The sequence below is a fragment of the Tachypleus tridentatus genome, chromosome 7 (genome assembly GCF_004210375.1).
Source record: "Tachypleus tridentatus isolate NWPU-2018 chromosome 7, ASM421037v1, whole genome shotgun sequence".
Taxonomy (NCBI): domain Eukaryota; kingdom Metazoa; phylum Arthropoda; class Merostomata; order Xiphosura; family Limulidae; genus Tachypleus; species Tachypleus tridentatus.
The window spans coordinates 94,906,898-94,929,206 of NC_134831.1; the positions used below are offsets into that span (position 1 = coordinate 94,906,898).

The 22,309-nt window shown below is 31.5% G+C and overlaps 1 protein-coding gene across 8 annotated transcripts in view; it reads left to right on the forward strand.

Moving 5' to 3' along the window:
- LOC143256229 (vacuole membrane protein 1-like) overlaps nt 1-17,474 on the forward strand; it is a 47,753-nt gene extending 30,279 nt beyond the window's left edge. For all 8 annotated transcript variants that reach the window (XM_076513138.1, XM_076513139.1, XM_076513142.1 and 5 more), the window contains exons 4-12: nt 1,386-1,496; nt 3,194-3,273; nt 6,952-7,042; nt 7,345-7,396; nt 9,677-9,765; nt 10,136-10,216; nt 10,495-10,673; nt 12,121-12,223; nt 13,559-17,474. In XM_076513138.1, coding sequence (XP_076369253.1) covers nt 1,386-1,496; nt 3,194-3,273; nt 6,952-7,042; nt 7,345-7,396; nt 9,677-9,765; nt 10,136-10,216; nt 10,495-10,673; nt 12,121-12,223; nt 13,559-13,720 — 948 coding nt within the window. In that variant the 3' untranslated portion in view covers nt 13,721-17,474. The remainder of the gene's footprint in view (nt 1-1,385; nt 1,497-3,193; nt 3,274-6,951; nt 7,043-7,344; nt 7,397-9,676; nt 9,766-10,135; nt 10,217-10,494; nt 10,674-12,120; nt 12,224-13,558) is intronic.
- The last annotated feature ends 4,835 nt before the right edge of the window (nt 17,475-22,309 follow it).

Sequence of the window (22,309 nt, forward strand, 5' to 3'; positions counted from 1 at the left end):
AGATCATATTCAACTTCCTAGTTCTATAGAAGCTTAGATATAAATCTAGCAATAGTTCCTCATCCTTCTTCCACCAAATCAATATGTCTTTTCTGGTATGCATCACACTTGCATTCTCACAAACAGTTGTTGTTCCAGAGACACTACTAGTAATCCTTTGAGTATAAGCAGCCTTTCTCTCTTGTGCACATAAATCCACAGCTGGTTTTCCAAGTAAGTTTGTCATATGATCTCTGTGGCTGTCAACATCTTTATTCACAGTGAGTTTATGGAAAACATTGGTCCTGTGTTGGGTCAGTGACCTGAGAATTTGGTCCTTCAAAGCCTGTTTTTAGTGTCAGATGCTGTTCAGTTTCTGTTTATAAGAGCACCAGAGGGTTAACTTCTTTCTTGGTGAAGTCCTGTGATTTTGAAGTGATGTTTTCAGGTGAATCCTGATGACCATTTAGAGTGATTATTCAGCATAGTGAAGGTTAAAGATAGACATTCACTAGGGAGATTTTGAAGGTTACCAAGTGTGACAACTGTAAATGTTTTATTTATTGACCACTTTTATAAATGTTTGCTAGCTTACCACTAATGAAACTTATCAATGATGAGTATGTTTGTTTGAAAGTGTGTGAGCTTCATTTTGGAGGTATTTATCATCTAGCAGCTTCATTGTAAGTAGCAGAGCTGTATGAACAGTTATGGCTCCAAAATTTATAGCAATATGTGGCTGTGAGTGGCATGTTCTCTGGCTTTCCTGATGCTGAACATTTTCTATATGGCTTTTATCAGGTTTTTTGTTACAGAAATATATCCTAGAAGAAGCTTTTTATATCCATTGATGATTTCTGACATCATTTAGGAAATACTGATATTTATTCATATTAAGAGATTGGATAAGATTTCTGTACTCCACATGAGAGTTACAAGCTGCAGGTTTAGTGGGCACTCTTCATGTGGTGTGTCAAACTTAAAATTTATAGTTCAACTCTAAGCCTAATGTGAAAATGTTTGTTGTAGTTGTTTTTGGTGTTTCTTTGAAAATTGTTTGGGTACATGAAATTTCCCTTTGAAGTTTGGTGTGATTGAACCTTATTTTGGATTCACTTTTAAAACATACACAAAGCTTTCAGGAAAAACAGAAAACACCTAACTTTAAAGAAAAAAATTATTAAAAGATGCATTTACCTCATAGTGCAGTGTGTAATTCCTGATTAAATTAGTTAGTTGTTTTATTTGAATGTTGGATTCAGAGATTTAAAATATATAATTTTCTGTAAGATGAATTCTAATTCACATGGAATTCAATCATTTTTATTCCAGATGTGTCTTCAGTTACTCTGATTGTGTAAAGTATTTATCAAATGTATAACTCAGTGTTTTTTTTTCTTCTGAAGTATGTCCAAACCTTTGAAAAGAAGTTTTTATGGTGTGCTTATTGGGTAGGACTGGGAGTTTTATCATCCGTTGGACTGGGCACTGGACTTCATACATTTCTGTTATATCTGGTAAGGATTTTGAAATCATTCATTGGGAAATTCAAGAGAAGTAAGCTAAGTAAGAAAAATACTTTGCAAGAATAAAATATTGAATAACTTTTTACCCTTACTGAACTTTAAGGATGTACAGGATGGTGCAAAAGTTGTGTCCCATAGCAACAAATGATAATATTAATTATCATTTCTTTTTATTGTCAAAGCAAAGTTTTGAGTTGCTTCAAATTAGTAAGTGCCCCTAAGTTAATAGCCAGTGATTAAGATATTTACATTTCTTTTATTCTTGTTTAAAATCCCCGTGGGGTGCAAATTTTCCATCATTCAGTATAATGTATTATGTTTGATGAAATTCCAAACAGAATTTTTCCCTGACAGATGAGATAAAGTGACAAGATGTAAAGTGTATGATGCGACAGAGTGTGTCGGCTTGAAACATCATCCTTTTCAATGAAGAAAATAAAAACTTACAGATCGTTTGACCTATTCTTTAAATTTGTAAAGTAATGAAACCAATCCTGTATTAAAAACTATAACTGAATAGATGTTCCTTAATGTAAAGTAATTTATAAAAGGTTTAAATCTGTAATGATTAAGGTGCATTGAATCTTTTAGAAGTAATAAAACTAAATAAAGAAAAATCAAGACAATTTTAAACACTACGTCGAGTAATGTTAGTGAAAGCAACTATAAAGAAAACTGAAATATACACGAGACACACAAAAACATTAGTTATTAACAAACTAATTTGGGAACCTAATTACACATGGAAATGTTCATGTATTGTAGCAATAGTTTACAGCCACCATTGTGGTGAAGAACTGTACTAATGGGTGTTAATAATCTTATAGAAAAACAAGACATTGAAGGAAATATCTCCCAAACAACAGTGATTGACAACTAATATATTGACCACAAGTGTAGGTACAATATCAGTATTTCTATAACTGGTTGATTTTAGCTCAGTCATTTGAGTATATTTATTAATGAACCTTATGTACATAGTTAAGATAATAAAATCCACAAATAAACAACATTCAAAATCTTTATTTAATGAAAGTCACTCTACATGTTTCAACATGGTTTTGTGTCATCTTCAGGAATGTGAAAAATGGTTATCATGTGATATATAAGTACAAAAGCTGTGGTTATGTGGCACCAGTTTACAATTTCTGTTGGATTTCAGTTATTGAAACCTGTTACTCAGTCTTCTGTAAACAGTAGTTGATATGGCTTCTTTTGGTTTACTCTGATGACTTTCTGTATAATACCGTTTCACATATTTAACTGAAGTAGTTGTTTCTTCTGTGTTTTTCAGATATTCTGTGATAAGATTTCCATAAATGCATTCATAATATTAACGTTTAATATTATATTGTAGTATTGAGTTATAAACTGATTATTCTTGTTTTCAAGTAAGGATTTCAGAACTTGCCTTGCAGTACTTAAGTTTTAAGTAACATGAAAAATACATTTTTACATTGTTACATTTTATATATAAGTACTTGTTTTTGTCAGTATGACACTTTTATAGTGTTTACAACATTTCTTCTATTATTGTAAACTGTCAGGTAAATAGTTATCATATATTAGCTGATTTTAGATTAAGAAAAGAAAGTTTTGTTCATGAAAATAGTGTAAAAAAGTTTTGTACTTTTTAAGATAAAACAAAGTATGTGATTGGTTCATTTATAACGGTGCACATTTTACAGGGTCCACACATAGCAGCTGTTACCCTAGCAGCCTACGAGTGTGAAAGTCTTGACTTTCCAGAACCTCCATATCCTGATGAGTAAGTACTTTTTTTTAAGGTATTTTTTATACATATAATTAATTAGTTGTACACATTTCATCAGAGTAACCTAAACATTTAGATTGTTACTGTGAAGATATCATTGAAAATAAAACAAGGATGTGGCATTTTCCAGTAATTTACTTTTAAACTAAGCATTTTACTTAAAAATAGATAAAATATATCTTTTAATTTTTCTCATTGGTGTAACTAAACATTAATGGTATTGAATTGACATTAAAGAATTATAGCAATTGATGTCAGAAATTAGACATTTACTCAAGTCCAACTTACTAGGCTTAGCAATTGTTGTTAAGCACAACTGAAATTTGTACTCACAATCTACAGTTTGATAATGGAAATACATCAAGGTATAAAAGTAAAATATGGAATGAAATGAGTTATAGTAGTAGTTGGAATAACTCTGGAATTTGGTTGGTCACAGTAATAGGTTAGCTTTTAAAATAATAGTCTTGTTAGTCGATATTGACTGAAGGTAAATGTTTTGATGGAAGTTATGATTATTATCTGAAACATGAAGCAATAAAGATTGAGTTATGTAATTTCATCGGTGTGTTTGTAAAATAAGATGCATGAGAACTGAGAATTGTTTATTTTAATGTCAGTGAAGGTTAATGTGAAAAACAAACCTATTTTATCTTTTGATTAACCCTTACCTGGTGGGTCATGGATCAAAGATCATGTCATTGCACTTGTAGGCTTGCATTCACAATTTTATTAAACTGTTATTTTATGAATTTATATCAATAGGTTTGGTATCAAACTGTATTTTAGTCCAAATTGTCATATTATACATTATTTAATTTCTTAATTTAATTGTAAGTATAAAGAAAACACGCACAAACATCAGTTTGTGTAAGTCACTTGGTGTCTTCAATGCAACACAGGCTTAAATTAGATGTTTGTGATGACAAACTACAAATTATGTAGTTTTTTGTTTTTTTTTAACTGATTTGTTGATTTCTTTAAGTACTGCCTCACAGCATTCATTAACAGCCATTTGGGTTTGTACTTCCAGATATTTTGTTCTTAGGAGATGCCTGATTGGCTGTTTTGTAATACAGTACACTAAATGATATGCTCCTTGGAACGTTTTTGAGATACATGGAAATATACATACATTGTTGAAATGCAATAATGAACTGAACAGTCACATCAGCAGGTATAATCTGTAAGAACAGGGTGTTGGAATTTTAGCATGAACAAGTGTTTGGTAGAATTCTTTCAAATATTGAACTGTTACAGTTATCTTGTTTTAGAACGTGCCATGAGTTGCTTTAATGTTGAAGAAGGGTGTTACATAAAATTACATAAACATAATTTTCTTGAACATAACAGTTACAAAATTCTATTGTTAAACAAATTTTCTTCCCAACAGTTTAATACAAATAGATTTAAGTTGTATCTGACTCTCAAATCTACGACAGCACAACTTCTAGATATTTAACTTTTCAGGTTAATAAGTTAACATAGCTATAATTTAAGTCTTAGTCTTCAATATTAAATTACTTTATTATTGTGATATACAATTGAAATTGACATTAAACCATAGTTAATAAATCATATTTTAATGTTATGATGAAATATTTTAAAAAATACTCAGTTTCCACTAGTATAAGAATTGTAATGTTTGCTTTCTTGGTCTTCCTTCTTTTCTAATTTACTTAGCACCCCTACAAAAAAAGTATGAAATTTAACACAATTATTGCTCAGGTGAAAGATAATTTGTGTAACTTGCAGTCATATTTGTTTTAAGGAGACATAAACTAGAAAATCAGACCCACTTACCACACACATCCTGTCGTATCCTCTCTTACTTACCCTATGATTCTCTCTGACATTAAAAATTATATTATTTATAACTAATAGAAAGCCAAATGGTTTATTATATTATGTTGTTTTTGTTACAGAGAGTTGTCCATACTGCTTCCATGGGAATAAACTTTGAACTGGAAGCAGAATGGACGATTCTCTGTAACAAAAACAACATAATTTAATAAACCATATGGCATTACTATTGGTTATAAATAATATAGTTTTTAATGTCAGAGAGAATCACTGGGCAAGAGAGGATACGACAGAATGTGTGGTAAGTGGATTTGATTTTCTAGTTTCTTCCTCCTTGAAACAAATATTGTTTTTGTTACAGAAAATTGTCCATTCCAGTTGAAACTTTATTCCCATGGGAAGCACATATATGAGCTTAGCTGAACTTTTAAGGCTCTTATTGCATAGTTAGAAAGCCAGAAAATTATGATAATTATGCAACATTGTCTGCTTTTTGCATGTTGTTATTCTGTGTTTTTAGGTGCATTATTTAATTAGATAAATTATTTATGTTGTAGCACCCTTAATATCTATATATTCTAGGAATAATAATCAGTGATGTTGAGAGAACCCACTTGTAGAGAAAAATATATATGTAAAAACGGCTTGTTTGGGTTGAGAAAATTTTTTACGTAGAGGAGCGCACAACGTTTCAACCTTCTTTGGTCATCATCAGGTTCACAAAGAAAGAAAGAGGTAACTGACCAGAAGCTGACCACATGTTTGAAAGGGGTTTGTGTAACTGAGTGTCGGAATGTAGAGGGCGTGCTTAGATGTTTGAATATATAATTTCTTTGTGAACCTGACGATGACCGAAGAAGGTCGAAACATTGTTCACTCCTCTACGTATAAAATTTTCTCAACCCAAACGAGCTTTTTTTACATATATATATATTCTAAGGTTAAGTTTCATTGACAGTCAACAGCAACAAAAAACTTGTTGTTGTTTTTTTTGTCATCTATATTCTTTACTTATTGTTATAGCAGAAAGTAAAATGTAAAAATCAGAAATATATTAGGTAAAATAAATAAAAATAATAATGAAATTTCATATTCTATACTTGTGAAAAGCTTGTCAGGGTAACATGAGTTGTACATTTGCTGAGTGACTTACAACTTGTGGTGGGGATTATTACTTGGAAACAGTCCAAAGAGAATCAAAACAACATATCAGTAGGAACAGATGAGTACTGTTATGAGCTTTAAGCAATTTAGGATAAAGAAATTTTTTTTTTATTATAATATAAAATCATACTAGAAAGAAAAAAGGATAGTTCTTTTCTGTGTTTGTTACAAGGTTGGTTAATTTGATCAGCCCTATATAGAGTTAGGGTAAAGAAAATAACAGACAAAACACAGTTTTGCTGGAAAAAAAAGTAAAATTTATTTAGAATGTCTTGGAGATTACACAAATGAAATTTGTTAATTTTCAGGTAAAGAAAAGGTAAGTTTACTTTGCACACATACTTCTTGATGTATTCATGGACAAATCTTTATTTAGTGTTTTTAAAAATTAACTCACTAAAATGATTTTTTTTGTATCTGAAAAACTGCCTAATTAATGATGATATACATGCTATATTAAACTTAGTAGCATTAGACCTACAGAGACTAAATGAGTACAAGGAGGTTACATGGTCAGTCATATTGACTTGAGCCCCTGTTGAGAGAGTTGACAAAGAAAACTACAAAAGTGTTGGCTACAATAAAATAAGTTCTGTACAAGAAACACTTTTTTTTTTTTACTTTTATTTTGTGCTTTGGGTAACTGTTCCATATTTAAAGAAATTACAGCCATTTATGAGTATAAAATGTTTCTGTTTCTTACAGAATTATCTGTCCAGATGATGACAGTGGGACCACTTTGGAAATTTCAATTTTTTCTATAATGAGTAAAGTTCGTTTAGAAGCTTTCATGTGGGTAGGTAAAAATCTAACACTAATTCTATTCACCAGTAGGCAGTTAAAATCATACAAAAGATTTATTTTGTAACTATGTAATCTTTACTTCCATAAATATTGGATGTGATTGCTCACATTAGTTGTTCCTTGAACATGTAATCATTTAAACTATTATGATTTTTTTAAGTTAAAGGTGATTTTAAAAGTTATAACTTCTCTTATTCAAGAAATCTTTAATATAAATTTATTTTGTTTTCATTTCATTGAAAACTGTTCTAAATGATTTATACTGTTCTTATTTCTTATTGATTCTAATTTCAGGGAGCAGGGACTGCATTGGGTGAACTTCCACCATACTTTATGGCAAAAGCAGGTAATTATTATTTATCCTTCAGAAGCCACTTTGTTGAAATAGAACATTGATGTATATGTGGTTCTATTTAACCAAAGACTTAATATATTCTAAGTTTATAATAATAATAAAACAACAACAAAAAAAGAAGTTTCATATTGTGTTGGTTTTCAATTTTCTAAGTTTACAGAGTTAAAAAATTAAACATCACCACAGTATTTGATTACATAAGGCTAATTAAAAAGTACTGCCCTTCTCTCCTTCCAAGTGGCTCACTGGTAGGTCTTGAGTGCTTATGATGCCAAAAATTGGGTTTAGATACCTACAGTAGGTAGAACACAACCCATTTTTTGTTTTGTGCTCAGCAACAAATAGTGTATTTATGACAGAGTTATTATTTATTAAGAATAGAAAAGGAAGGCTTTGTTGTGGAAGAGAGGTCTGTTTAAGTTCATTGAAGAACCTTTTTAAACCTTATGGTTGATTATTTCCATCAGACATGATTTCAAATATATACAAGAACAGAGAGATTTTCCATTATTCAGGTAACACAAGGAATCTAGTCATTATTTTCCACCTATCTACAATTGATTCACTGATGCCTGCATCCACTGTTACCAAATTCATTAATGGTACATAGTAATAAAAGTGTTGACTTAGAATTAACAATGGTAACATGCTGTGAACTGACAAAATTATATAGCATGCTCTTTGACTATGATAATCTCTTCTTATATACAAATAACTAAAATGAAAACATTAAGGGGTCCATTTTCCTATAAAAGTTGGAGAAGGCCTTAAGTACCTGAGAAAATTTGAGAAATTGCTAAAAGTAGTGTAAAGGGTAGGAAACTTAGATTTTTGTGTTTTTTTTTCTTCATGAAGTGCATGATTGTTTATTGTTACATAAAATCAGGGTCTTTGAAACACCAAATGTAAATAAATATTCATGTAAAAATGAGACTCGGAGAGAGTAGTAAGTTTGGTAAATTTTCCTTTTTTTGTTGCTACTTCATGAATTTGATTCATTTTATTAACTGACTTCACTGAGACATTTACTGAAACAGAATACAGATTTTTACTCTTTCTTCATTTGTCCTCTTACTGAACAAATTAACCCATTGACTGGTGAACTGAATGTGAGATTGCTATATACAGTGTGCAGCTCCCAAAAACTTGGTGCATGTTACAAGCAGCCACAGTCAAAAAATTAACTGATATTATTAAAGTAAAAAGTAACAAAAAATATACAAATTGTTACACTGGATGATTTATTGTTGTTGAAGTAAATCTCACTTGGAGGTTCATTGTTGGACTTTAGTACTTCTGATGCTACAATTCAGGGTTTAATTTCCAGGGTGGGTACAATTTTAGACAGCCCATCATGGATTTTGTCTCTAAAACTCTTAACTAATTAAGCTACTTGGATGTGAACACTATGCTGTTATGACATTTTGAGGTTTTCTGATACTGTGATGATAAACAGTGCCTGCATAAGGTGCTTTGGTTGTGGCATAGTGACTCATAGGACAGATCTTAGTCATTGTTGGCTTTCTCCAGGTAAAAAGCTTTAAGCTTGTGGCCCTGCAATCTCTTGACCAATTTGACATTTAATTATAGTTTTGGACTTGGGAGATCAAACCTTTTCAATTGGTGTATGTAACCATGCCCAAGGACTTGTGGATTAGTTTGCTTTAATTGTGCCTAAAAGAATTTCAGTTTGAGGGTAGACTGGTAGAAGGTTTTGATGAGTAATAAAATCTAATTAATAAACACATGTCACACGTTCGATATTACTGGTGCACAAAAATATAGCTAGGAAAAAAATGCCTCTTACATTAATTTATTCTAACCCTGCTTTAAAATATTTCAAGTGCCACGGCTGTTGAGGATTCCCACTTTTATTTTTTAGTAACCTTAACATATTTGTAAAATAATTAATTTAGAGCTCCAGTAATAGTTGAATGACATTGTTACATAGTTAAAACTGATTGGCTGGAATCTTCTTTTATATTTGATTTGTTTCTTAAATCTTGGAACACTAATTAAAGAAGACATCACATGAGCACGTGTTGTGTTGTAGAAGTTTGTAGTGTTGGATGTCTTTGGTTCCATAATTAAAGAAGACATCACATGAACACGTACAGTAGGTATTGTGTTATAGAAGTTTGTAGTGTCGGGGTGTCTTTGGTTCCTTAGTCAAAGTAGTTGTAACACAAATGCGTACAGTAGGTGTTGTGTTGTTTGAAGTGTAAATCACTTATTCCAAGCATCAGTTACAGTTCTGTTCTCTTCTGTCAGCTCGGCTGTCTGGGGTGGAGACTGATGATGAAGAATTAGAAGAATTTGAAGAGCTTCTTCAACAGAAGACAGAACATCCAGAAGAAATGGTACGTAAACAGAATACATGTTTGTTTGAACATACACCTTGTTTATTTAGTACACTGAGACAAGTGTGTGTAAAAGTTTAGGGCCTGAAGAGAATGGTGCAGACCATTTAGATCAAATCTGTTTGTCTTGTTTTAAAAATACATACAAGTTATTCTTCATGGTGGTAAAAGAAAAAAATATTTGGTATTAATTTCTAGACATACCACTACTTCCAATTTGATGTATGTTAAACACCAACTGGTCAGAAAATGAAGTTGCATGTATTTAGAGTAACTGTTAAGTTTCTTACTTCTTGGCTATTTGTATATGATTTTTTTCATTATAATGAATATAGATTTAGCTCTTTTTTTGTGTGTGCGTGTTTTACAGTCAACCTTGGACAAAGCCAAACTAGCTGTTGAAAAGTTAGTAGAGAGAGTTGGATTTTTGGGAATTCTTGCTTGTGCCTCAGTAAGTCAAACCACCATCTTTTGATTTTTCTGAATGTTAGAATTAATCTTACTGTAATCATATTAGATGCACAATAATGAAAGACAAATTTTAAATTGTAAACCATCTCTATACGTGGCTCTCACAGGTCTGGAAAAGTGCTTGTTTGGTTGTCACACAAGTTTCATTCATGTTTAATTTGACAGTTTCTTTCCATTTAAGTCTTTATTTGAGTTGTTTTTGAACTGGTGAATGTAATGTGTTTGTTTTATGATTTTCTTTATGGGTGTTACTTTAAGATTCCTAATCCCTTGTTTGATCTGGCGGGTATCACCTGTGGACATTTTCTGGTGCCTTTCTGGACGTTTTTTGGTGCCACTCTAATTGGCAAAGCTGTCATCAAAATGCACATTCAGAAACTTTTTGTCATCATTGCCTTCAATGAGCACCAGGTGGAGCACATTGTCAGTAAACTTAAGTAAGTGGAATTATTCACAATTTTGTATAAGTGTTAAGATGAAATCCTGTTATTATTTTATCATTTTTATTAGTTTCTTTCTACCACTAAGCCTTGTTGTGTGAGGTTTGTGAACTATATATTTCAAGACTGTACTTTGTGTGTCCAGATTTGACCTCTTTCCAGACCATTTTCTGTTGTTTCTTACAAGTATATGTAATATTATTGGGTTTTAACAAAATCTGTCATATCAGATTAAGATTTGAACTGAAAAATTCACATTTAAGTTTTGTTTCATTGTTACTTTTGTCAACATGCATTCTCAATAAAGTACTAGAGACAGATGTGAACTGTTAACCCTTATTTTGGTTTTTGTCCTTTCAGTTTTAATTTGTATTTTGGGAATAATTTGTATGAAACAAAATGAATTGGACATTGATGCTCTCAAAGCATACAAAAGCCAGCTAACCTCCAGGTTTTGCAAATTCCAAATTTTAAAAGTTAATAAAATCTTAAATGCTTCTGAAAGCTGAGATTGTCTTCTATTGTGGAATCTGTATGCCATAAATATCCCTTATAAATTTTAACTACTTTTGTTTCTCAAGTCAGAAGCCTTTCTTTGGTATGACTTAAAATATTTAACTATATGATTTTTTATTTCGTGTGTTCCATAAATATAAGTTAATTCATTAAATCTGCATGGATGCTGCCACCATCTTGCCAAAATCTTAATTTGCTCAACCAATAGTGACATCATACAAGGGTTTTTATGTCTCTGGCTGCAAATTACTCCAACCTATGCTATTTATCTGCACAATTAAGAAAATTAAAGTTTTCTAAGGTATGGTGATAATTATTAGGAAATAATGAAAATAATTCTGGCAAAACGGACAAAAAAGTGGTTTAGAATAGTTAGTGTTATTAGTTTCTGTCCTCTGCATACATGTTTTTATTTGGGTAAAATAATTATGGATTGTCTCAGCATGAGGTTAAAGATTAGATGTAGATGGTTTATCTGAAGTGGCTGTATTCATTTCTAAAAGAAGTAAATAAAATAAGGTAAATTCTGTTAGTTTATATTAGTTTTAATGATACAGAATATTTTATTTTGAAATATTGTAAGTAAATTATGTCATTATTAACTAGTGTAAGTAAAGTCAGGCTTTCAAATAAGAAGTTGTGGATGCATTGTAAAATGACTTGGCATATAAGTGTGTCACTTAGCAGTATTTATTTAATTTTAAATTATAAATAAACTTAATAAATCTAGGTTCAGAAATATCCAATAGTTAGATGTTTTATGTTTAAATTCTTTGTGTTTCAGACATATGAAATGTACAAGTTTTTATTTTTATGAATTTAAAAGAAGAAAGAGCTATGAACAATTCAATTCTGACCTTAGACTTGTGTTTTGTGATTAATTAGAAAAATGGTTGAACTGACAAATCTATTTTTGTCGTATACCAAGGTACATCCCATATGTTGGAAAATATCTTCAAGCCCCATTTAAGGAGTTGCTGGTTAAACAGAAAGCCAAACTTCATCGTAAGGTTGGGAGTCCGGTACAGCAGGTAATAATTTGTGCTTCTTGTAATTGTGTGCACTGAAATGCTATTTAACTGTCTAATGCCATGTAGGCTTCAAGGTTGGTAACTATGAACATTTGTATAACTAGGAAACTTTATAAACTATGACTTTTAATGTAGTAAATGCAACTTCACAAAATGTAACAAGCATTTAATAAACATTATAAGTATATTGTATACACAGAAATCAGATTTTTTAATAGTTTCTTTTTAAAAGATTTAAATGAACTTATGAAGCCTTTACTGAGTTAGTGTGAGTGCAAGGTGATTTTAATATTAATAATAAATATTCTTCTGTTGTTTTATAGTTTTCATTTGCTATAAGCTGAATATTTCAACAAAATTACTTTCTCTTCCTTACCACGGTTCAATTCTTGTTTTGTGTTGACTTTAAACGATTTTGTTTGCTTGCTTTGATGGTTGATAAGAAATGAGAAACAAGGGTTACAAAATTAAAACTATAATGCTATGATATAATAAATTATTATATAATATATATGTCACACTGTAATGGAACTCTTGCTTATATGGTACTGGAAATTTTTTTTAAATTATGTAAAATTCAACCCCAACTTCATAAAATTTTTATTATTTGTGCTTGTAGATTTGCAGTGGGGTTAGGATTTTTCCATCTTGCCTTCATTTTCCATCACAGAAAACTATATTTTTCTCCATCTTCAGGGTCCAAATATGACTTGATGAATAGGTCACATGCAGATGTAATGCACTGGTGACATTTGTATAGATATAATAGTGCTGTCTGTTATATATGTCCATGTATTAACTTCACAGGGTGTGGATGGATCTTCATAAAAATTGGTATGGAGGTTTATTAGGTCCATGGGGAAATATATACAAATTTTTAATTTATCATTTTGTGGTTTTTATGCACGTTTTTTAACGCTACTTCCCCCTGTTGATGGATCTTCACTAGATTTAACATGATTTGTTGGGTCCATGATGAGATACCTGCTAATTTAATTTTTCACATTTTGTGTTTTGCTGTTTTTTGGGCATTTTGTAAATTACTTATAAAGGAAAGAACTTTCATGTCCCAAGATAACTTTTTATTAGTCATGAATTTACCTAACTTCTGTCCAGAATATGGAAACCCCAGCTTGTATTATATAATACATTATTATAAGTATAATATCAAGTATCACTGGCTTTTAAGTTATATTTTTATATAGAACAGAATTTCTTAAAGTAAATGTTTTTACATGAAGACCAAATAGGAAAGAAATTCTACATAATTTTATTCATATATATTTTGACCAGACGTTTTCATTACATGCCATATTTCTCTGTTCTTTTATTCAGGAAAGTAGTTGGTTGTCATGGGTATTTGAAAAGTTTGTGGTTCTGATGATTGTCTACTTTGTGTTGTCCATCGTTAATTCCATGGCTCAGAGTAACCATAAACGACGGTGCAAACAACAAGCACTGCAAGCTCAACCGTCCCACAAAATGGCTGTTGACTAAAGAAAATCACTTGGTATTGACTGTTTTTAATTTTAGCAAAAGAAACAAGAAAAATGTATTTATTAAGTGACATTAATGACATAATTTGGAATAGAAGGAAACCTCTCTGTTGGTTGATGTTACCAGTTGAGAAATGCTTTATATTCTTTTACAATAAATTCCTAAATATTTGTGAAATATCTCATTGATACAGCAGTGGGTGTCTGTAGGAACATTGTCAGCAACATTTAGAACTAGTTACATAGGTACACAGATTGACCTTTGATCTGTATTAGACAAGAGTCAAGTATTCCTGGTAAATGTATTATTTAATGTTAAGAGGTTATCACTGAATTAATTAATTAGTCTTATTGGCAGCAGTTTGGGTTAAATCACACAGCAACTATTTGTTGTACTGTTATAAGCAGCAGTGATAGTAAATACAATTCAGTAAAGCATAAACTGTTTTACATCTAATCATTGGAACATGTTATTCAGCATTTAGACATAAATAGTCTCCATTATTTATGATTTTAAAGCTATGGTTGAATGATTTAATGATGTTTTATCATCCATGGTTGAATCTGTTTAGCTGTTGACTGTTTTATAAAAAAAAAAACCTTTTTTAATTAATGTAAACCAACCTTGTTTGTATTTCAAAAAAATGTAAAGGTGTACTACTTCTAAACCTAGCTTAACAAACACTAGAAATTACCCATTTAGCATTTAAATGTTAATGTCACTTGTTCTGATATTTAACTTTAATTATGTTAAAAAAAAGTTTAAATTGTTTCAATGTAAAAATTAGGCCCAAGAAAAACCACTGTGAAGTTAAATTATTATACAAATAATGTCTGAACATGATTAGTTTTATTAAAATTCTTTATTTAAAACTATTTGTGATAGACATGAAAAACATTCACCAACATTTAACATGTTTATATAATACTTAATGTTGGGGTTATACTGGAGCTGTGTTTTGATTCATATTCAAATTGTTTTTTTTTTCCTTTCTTCCAGAAATGGTGTATCATTTTAAACTTAGTACCTTGATGCCAACACTTGTCAATATAAAAAATATAAAGGACTGGTATACAAATAAAGAGTTACAAGGTATTATAAAAACACTTGATATACAAACTAAAGTATTGCTGGAAGTAAGTTGTGGTAGTTGAGGAAAATGTTTCTAAGTATAATTCAAATGTTTTTTATAGTTGCATTGTCTGGAAAAAAATTGAGTAATAACTTACTCTGTTTGAAAGAATGTTTTTGTGACTTGTTAAACTGAAAATGTGCTGGACTAGAGGTGATAATAATAGGAGAAAAGTAGTGATTTTTGAATGCTTCAAAGGAATGACAGCAAAAATCATAAGAATATTCATTTAAAGTAGAAGCTTTTGTACATAGAAAGTAACTAGATTTGAGGCAATTCAGTTTTATGTTCTGTTGTAAGTAGAAACATTCAGATGAACAGTTCATAGTTGTTGGTAATTTATTAAGTTTTAAATGTTTCATTTAAGCAGTTTGTTTCTTCTTTTCATCTTGATGTTTGAAGAAGGAAACCCATTATTATACATAATTTATGAGAATAGTTTTTCTGTCTTTATTATATCATCAACTGCAAACTCGGAGCAAACTTAGTAGCCATGTGTTTTTTTTTGGGGGAGGGATGTAAATCGTTCGACATATGTCAAACCATCTAGCAATCCATACGTTCTTGTAAAAGTTCCATCCTGTCTGCTCTTGCAGATATCCATTTTAACATTCCTTATATTTTGTTTACCTCGAAACACATTTGTTATTGTTACGTACAGTTGTCCATGCAAGTCTGTTGTACTGGTATGAGTACCCAAGTCCTTTCGATGTATAGATCTCAGAATTGTACAATCTTGGATAGCACATTGAGAACATTTAGATTTGGAACAGTTCCAAGGGATTTCTATGATTCTTTTAGGATAAAAAATGTATACAGAAAACAACGCAGAAAGTGACTTGTACATTGATTAAATTTATAGTAAAATTTTTGCATTTTAAAGTTGCACAGTAGGTATGGGAGAAATCAATACTGTATTTCACGAGTGTTTTAAAATGTATTGCCAGATAACCTTCATTATGTCTTACGAAGGATGAGGCTTGTCTTTCATTTTGCATGTGTGTTTCTTGAGCACTGTTGTATAGTTGGTTTACTATTAATCTTATAGTATCTTAAAACATGGATAAATACTGTTTAAGTAATAAAGAGGTTATCACTATTAATAATAACCAGAAACCCAGTTTTGTTTTTGTCCAATTTTATATTCACTGGAACAAGAGTTAAAACTTCAAGCAGAACACACTGGTTTTGTACTGGTGTACTTTATGTATGTAGCCTGAAATAAGATTTTCTTATGTTTTAGGTACTGTTAAGCACACGTTAGTGTTAAGCCTTGATTGAAACACAGTCTTTTCTGTTTGTATCTACCTTAAGTGGCTCTTGTGGCAGGGTTGTAAACTTTTATCATATTCAGTGCATGGATTACAGTTATATCTTTATATATTCTTAACGTTCAGCTGTCTTAACATGGTTTGGTTTTTTTACTTCAATTTTTGAGATGTATGGAAGAAGGGAAAATTGTTGTCCCTGATCAGAGCAGAGTGCAATTTTAATGTCTTTATCAGGAACAGAATAAGGAAGTTGTTTAAGTATAGAGGGCCTTTTATGTCTAGGGTTATAGAAGAATTATCTTTTGTAGTAATAAAATAGTTTTATTTATATACACCAGAGAGCACAATGTACGTTTCATAGATATTCAAAATGTTAGTGTATTATAAAAACTAGCTGTGTTGGACAATACTTAGTATTCAGAGGCATTACTGAAGAATTGAGCAAATGTTGAAGGGGGTATAGAAAAATGTGTATTCTAAAATATGCAACAAGATGTCTTGAAAGGTTTATTTCTAGTAAATATACTGAATAGATTGAAGATTCTGATTTCTCTCCCTTGTCTCCTTATCATATGGCTGTTCTCATTTTTTCATCAAATGATAATGCTGTAGTGTCTAGAAGTTTGTGGTTTCTGATATAAATTTCAGTGGGCAGAGTCATCAGAGGTCTTTTGTTTATGTTATATAAATAACTGGTTTCACACCTAAACTTTACTGATATGCACTGTAACAGATGAATAACAATTCATAGGGTTTTCTATTTCTCTTGGAATTTTTTTTCACATAGTTAATAGCCCTTTGTATATAACTTTTCATTGCATTCTCACAATGTTAGACTCTCTGTCAGTCAAGTCTGTGACTTAGTCTTGAAGGTTATTGTACCATTGTTATATTTTTATACATCTATGGTATTCTTAATGACTTAGTCTAGTGACATGTAAGATTTTGGTTCCAAAGAAGACATATAGTAATGTGCTAGTCACCCATGACTTCTTTCAGTGACTAGTGATTGCAGTGGTCTTGGAAACTTTGCATGCTGGTTCTTTCTATTTTACTGAGGTGTACAATTGAGTGTGTGGATCTGGTAGAAACTTTTCACCTGTCCAGAAGTTACCTTGAGGCAAATTATATGAACAGAATCCAAACTTCAGGTACAGAGATGCCAACTATTTCAAATGACTGAGTGTAATGATTGTAGACAGCCCTTTATCATTTGTGGCTACTAGGCCTGACCAATGTCTCTAAGCTGTTTATTATTATATTATTATTATAACTATTATTATTTATTACTGCTATAGATTGCTCATTTATGACTGTTTTGTGTATTTAATAAATAAATTTTAAAAAATTATTTTGAAATTGTCTTTTATTTAATTCAGAGTGACAAACATACTGGTAAAACAACATTGAACATGCACAAACAGCAAGCAGAATAAGCCTTTGTGTAAGAACTGGTTTATATCATGTTTATGACACTTATTGTAATAGTTTTGCAGCTGTTGTAACCTTTGCTTTCATGAGAATGTCTGGATGGTTGAGAGTTATAACAACATTGTCCATTTGACTACATACACATCTTGTGTGTTATAATACTACTCAAAACTGAGATGCTCAAGTTTGGTCTGAACTTGCTCTTGTTTTTAGTCATTTAACTAAATATCCTTTCACTGTCAGCATTAGAATAGAAGATTGTAAGAATTCCAAGCATAACCCTACACAGAATGTCATACTTCTGGTTAACTGTAGACAGCTGAACCCGAAACTTGTCAACATTCAACTGAAGGACAGTTTCTGAGAAAGTATCAATTTGATAGTTCAGATATTGCCCTTCCAACTTGTCAAGAGTGTTGTGCTCATGTGTATTGACAAGGACAGAATACCTTTCTGTGAAGAAGTGTAAAGAGAAATCTTTGCTGACTTTCAGTTTTGGATCAGCAACCTCTGTGTGAATCAGAAGTTCATCATTTAGAGGGAAGTGTTTCATCATGTAATTTGTACCTGCAATATAGTATTTCTTGACACTGGTGTAGAAGCTGATCAGGTCCAGGTCCTTTTCATATTTAACAATGTATTCCTTGGCAGCATTTCCAATAGAAACTGCCTCATCAGAATTCTGTAAGGATTCATTGTTGTAGTCAAGTTCAGTGATGTTGCCTTCAAAATATTTTGACTTGATGTATCTGACAAGTATATTTTTAACTTGTGTAATCAGAGTTCTATGCATAATGTGTATGCAAGGTTTTTCTTTTTGCAATATCAAATTGGCTTGCTCAAATAGAGGAATTGCAGTGTGAAGAAAAAGACAAAATAACAAGTTTATTTTGTTGTCCAAGAAAACTGTTAACTTATTTAACTTGCTCTGTACATAACATTTCTTGGTTACTTCCTTGCTGGCTTTCGTTTTCTTCTCTTTTTTCATTGATTGTCTCTTCTTTAGTTCAAGGTCAGACTGCCTAAACATATATTGAGTTATATCAAATGTTTCTTTGTCTGCTTTTGGAGACTGTTGTCTTGTGTCCCTGTGTGGCTGAGAGGATATCCTGACTGTTAAAAAGTCTTGCTGCCTGACTGAGCTGCACGTTTAGGTCCTTTTGAATCTAGATTTTCCTTTTCACAGTGAAAATACTTCTTCAATGGCTTCCACATGTCCAATATTCTGAGGCACACCTCAAGTAATAGCTATCTTGAGTTAACAAGTTGTAGAATTTTTCTTGTTTCTTTGTCATACAATCCTTGAAACTCTTTGAAATGTTGTTTTCTGCTGTCCAGAAAATAGTAGATATCAGAAACTGGGCAGAGCAGTTCTTTGGAAGCTTTCTGGGCAGCAATATTCATGAGGTGACAGGCACAACCCATGAAGTAAATGCTAGGCTGTCATCTTGAGATGTGTCCCATCACACCTTTACCTATACCAGACATAACTGAGGCATTGTCTGAAGAAAAACTAAGACAGTTTTCCTATGGAATTTTCCTCTTTGTCAGTTTGTGGTCCAAATGCTTGAAAATATTCTCTCCCGTTGAAGCTTCTTTCCATTCCACCGTTGTCAAAAGAGAACAAACAAATTTTCCAAGCAAAGGGTCAAGATATCATACAACCACTGGATACAGTTTTGAGTCATCCATGTCTGTGGATCCACCTGTGGCTAAACTGTAAACACTGTTAGTAAGTATGCTTGAAATCATTTTGTCATCTACACAACCCAAAATTTGTACAATGGCTGTAGTTTTGGTTCTAGCACAGCAATATTTTTTTTGCTATATCAGAGTTTGGGAACATTTTTATGAACAGATGACCTGCATGATCGGCTACAGCTAGGGGTAAATTATGAGCAATGACGAATTGCGTGAACATCACTTCTGCATTTATGGTTTCATATTATGAATTCTTACTCATAAATGTTATCTGCATCATTCTTGTCTTTACCTCGGCCTTTTGTTAGTGAGATGCTGATTTTGTATGTCTGGAACAATCGTTTATTCCACCATGCACCACAGAAAAATCAATGTGACAAACTGTACAAAATGCATGACTGTCACTGACTTTTGATGCAATGACTGAATATTTTGCACTATATTCTTTCCTAAATTTTTGATTCACAGTTTTAGTCCTTTTAGATTTGCCAGAAACAAGACAATCTGGTGAATGAGGCCTTTTTTTTCCATCTTGAGAACAATTGCGTTGGTGTTTCTATGCCACATAAAAAATGTGAAATACCCATCTACGCGAGCACTTATGACATAACTATGGATTCCCCCACGTATCCAGTATGGAGAAGTACTGCACTCAAACTATATCTTGACGTAACTATGGATTCCCCCACGTACCCAGTATGGAGAAGTACCGCACTCAAACTATATCTTGACGTAACTATGGATTCCCCTACATACCCAGTAGGAGAGGCACCACACTCAAACTATATCTTGACATAACTATGGATTCCCCCACGTACCCAGTATGGAGAAGTACCACACTCAAACTATATCTTGACATAACTATGGATTCCCCCACGTACCCAGTATGGAGAAGTACCGCACTCAAACTATATCTTGACGTAACTATGGATTCCCCTACGTACCCAGTATGGAGAAGCACCACACTCAAACTATATCTTGACATAACTATGGATTCCCCCACGTACCCAGTATGGAGAAGTACCGCACTCAAACTATATCTTGACGTCGAAGATACAAATATTTTTTATTATTTCAAGCACTAACATGATTATTGCAAGTAGCCATTTGGACTATGTCTTTATTTATTATCAAAATTTATTTGTATCTCACTAGAAGTTTTCTTTTCACCCCTTTCAAGCTCTGGGGGAACAACTTATCACTGTATTGTATAAGCCTATATAATATATAATAATTTGGGAGTTGCCTCAAGTCATAATATTTGTCTGTATGAGCATATAGTCGTAATGATTACGCTCAAATCATTTTGGTTGGCATCTCTGCAGGTATATACATGATCATATATCCAGTAACAAGTTATTTCCTGCAGTGATTTTCAATGCACCAACGTACTTCCTACATTCATTATTTAGAGAGATTTCTGTATATTTATACATGATTCTACTACTTACTACACAAGTAAAATTGACTTGAGGAATTTCAGTTACCTGTGACTCTCATAGGCATTCAGTGTGGTTGGAGTAACAGTCTGTTGTAATTTTATTTCTGAAATCTTAAAATTCAGCCATATTTCTTCTATTTTATTATTTAATAAACAGTGGAAGATAAAAGGATTATTGAAAGGTGGTAGCTGAAATTGTAGGGTAATTGCTCATTACAGATGCTGACCTTTATAATTATATATGTATTATACACACACTGTAGTTGTTTAGTCCCACACTCATTATAACTAGATGCTGATGGTAAGTGGATTAGCTGTGATGCTGATTGGCGTTAAGTATAAAAAGTCTCCAAAAGTAACTCTTGTATTGGATTATTTATTTCTGGACTGTAAACTGCATTCCCATTGTATCTTGTCATATATTTAACCTTGTACCATATCTATAATAAATCCAAGAAACAAAGAGTTATGTTTGTGCTACTGATGGTGAAAACATTACAATACTACTGGTTCATAACAGTAATACAACTAAACTTTGATAATGTTGTTCAGGTACATTATTTTTACACATCTCTTTTGTACATCTAGTTTATTAAATATAATTTGGTGTTTCATCTGTATTATAACCTCTTAATAAATAAAGCACACTAAACTTATTTAATGTGGATTAATAAAATAGAAGGCATGTTTGCAGAAAATTTTCATGAAAATATTCGGAGGTTAAATAGCATTATGGTAAATAAAGTTGGTGTTTCAAAGAACCTTTAAAATAAGCAAGCAGCATTTAATGTTTTAAAATTTATAAACTTAAGGTATAGAATTTATCAATATTACCATGAGGTGGTTAAATTTGTGAAAGTTAGTGTCACAAAAATTATATTAAAGTTCCAACGAAAATTGATTGAAGGTGTCACTTAAGTTTGGGTGCGAGTAGAATTTTAAACCTGTTTTTATGATATTTGTAAAAATCTGCATCATAAGTAAGACAGGAAAAATAGTGACCTCATGCTTCAAAAATTGTAAGAACAAAAACTCTTAGTTTGTATACAAAGAAGAAAAGACAAGGGTCACTAAACTTGAAATTAAAACATTTTGTGTAATTTGGAAAGGCTACACTAGGAGTTAGAACAAAATTACATGTTTTGTGTACAAATAAGAAAGATTAAAGTAACCATGCCAGAAATTGAAAAGCAAAAATTGAAGTTAGAGAAGGCTTAACTACACTCGAAGATAGAACAAAAAATACATACTTTGGTAAAAGTGTATTCACAAATTTCCAAGCATCAAATGGATTATTCCACAGTAGAGGCTGAATTTAGCCAGGAAATTCATAATGGATTTTGCAATATAGATAATTAGACTGTGTTCTCATTAAGAGTGCAAAAACAAATGTAATGGTTATTTTAATAAGAAAATAAGTACATCTAGTCACTATGGGCAAACATTCCTTTTCTTCCTGGCTGCTATTTATGTCTTGTTTCATTCTATCTCAGAGTTGAATATTCTAACACTAAACCTGATTAATTTCCAAAACAAGAACGGATCATTCCTGATAGAAATTAGAATCAAGAAAGCATGCTTGGATCTAGAATGTAGACTTTTTGTCCAGTGGA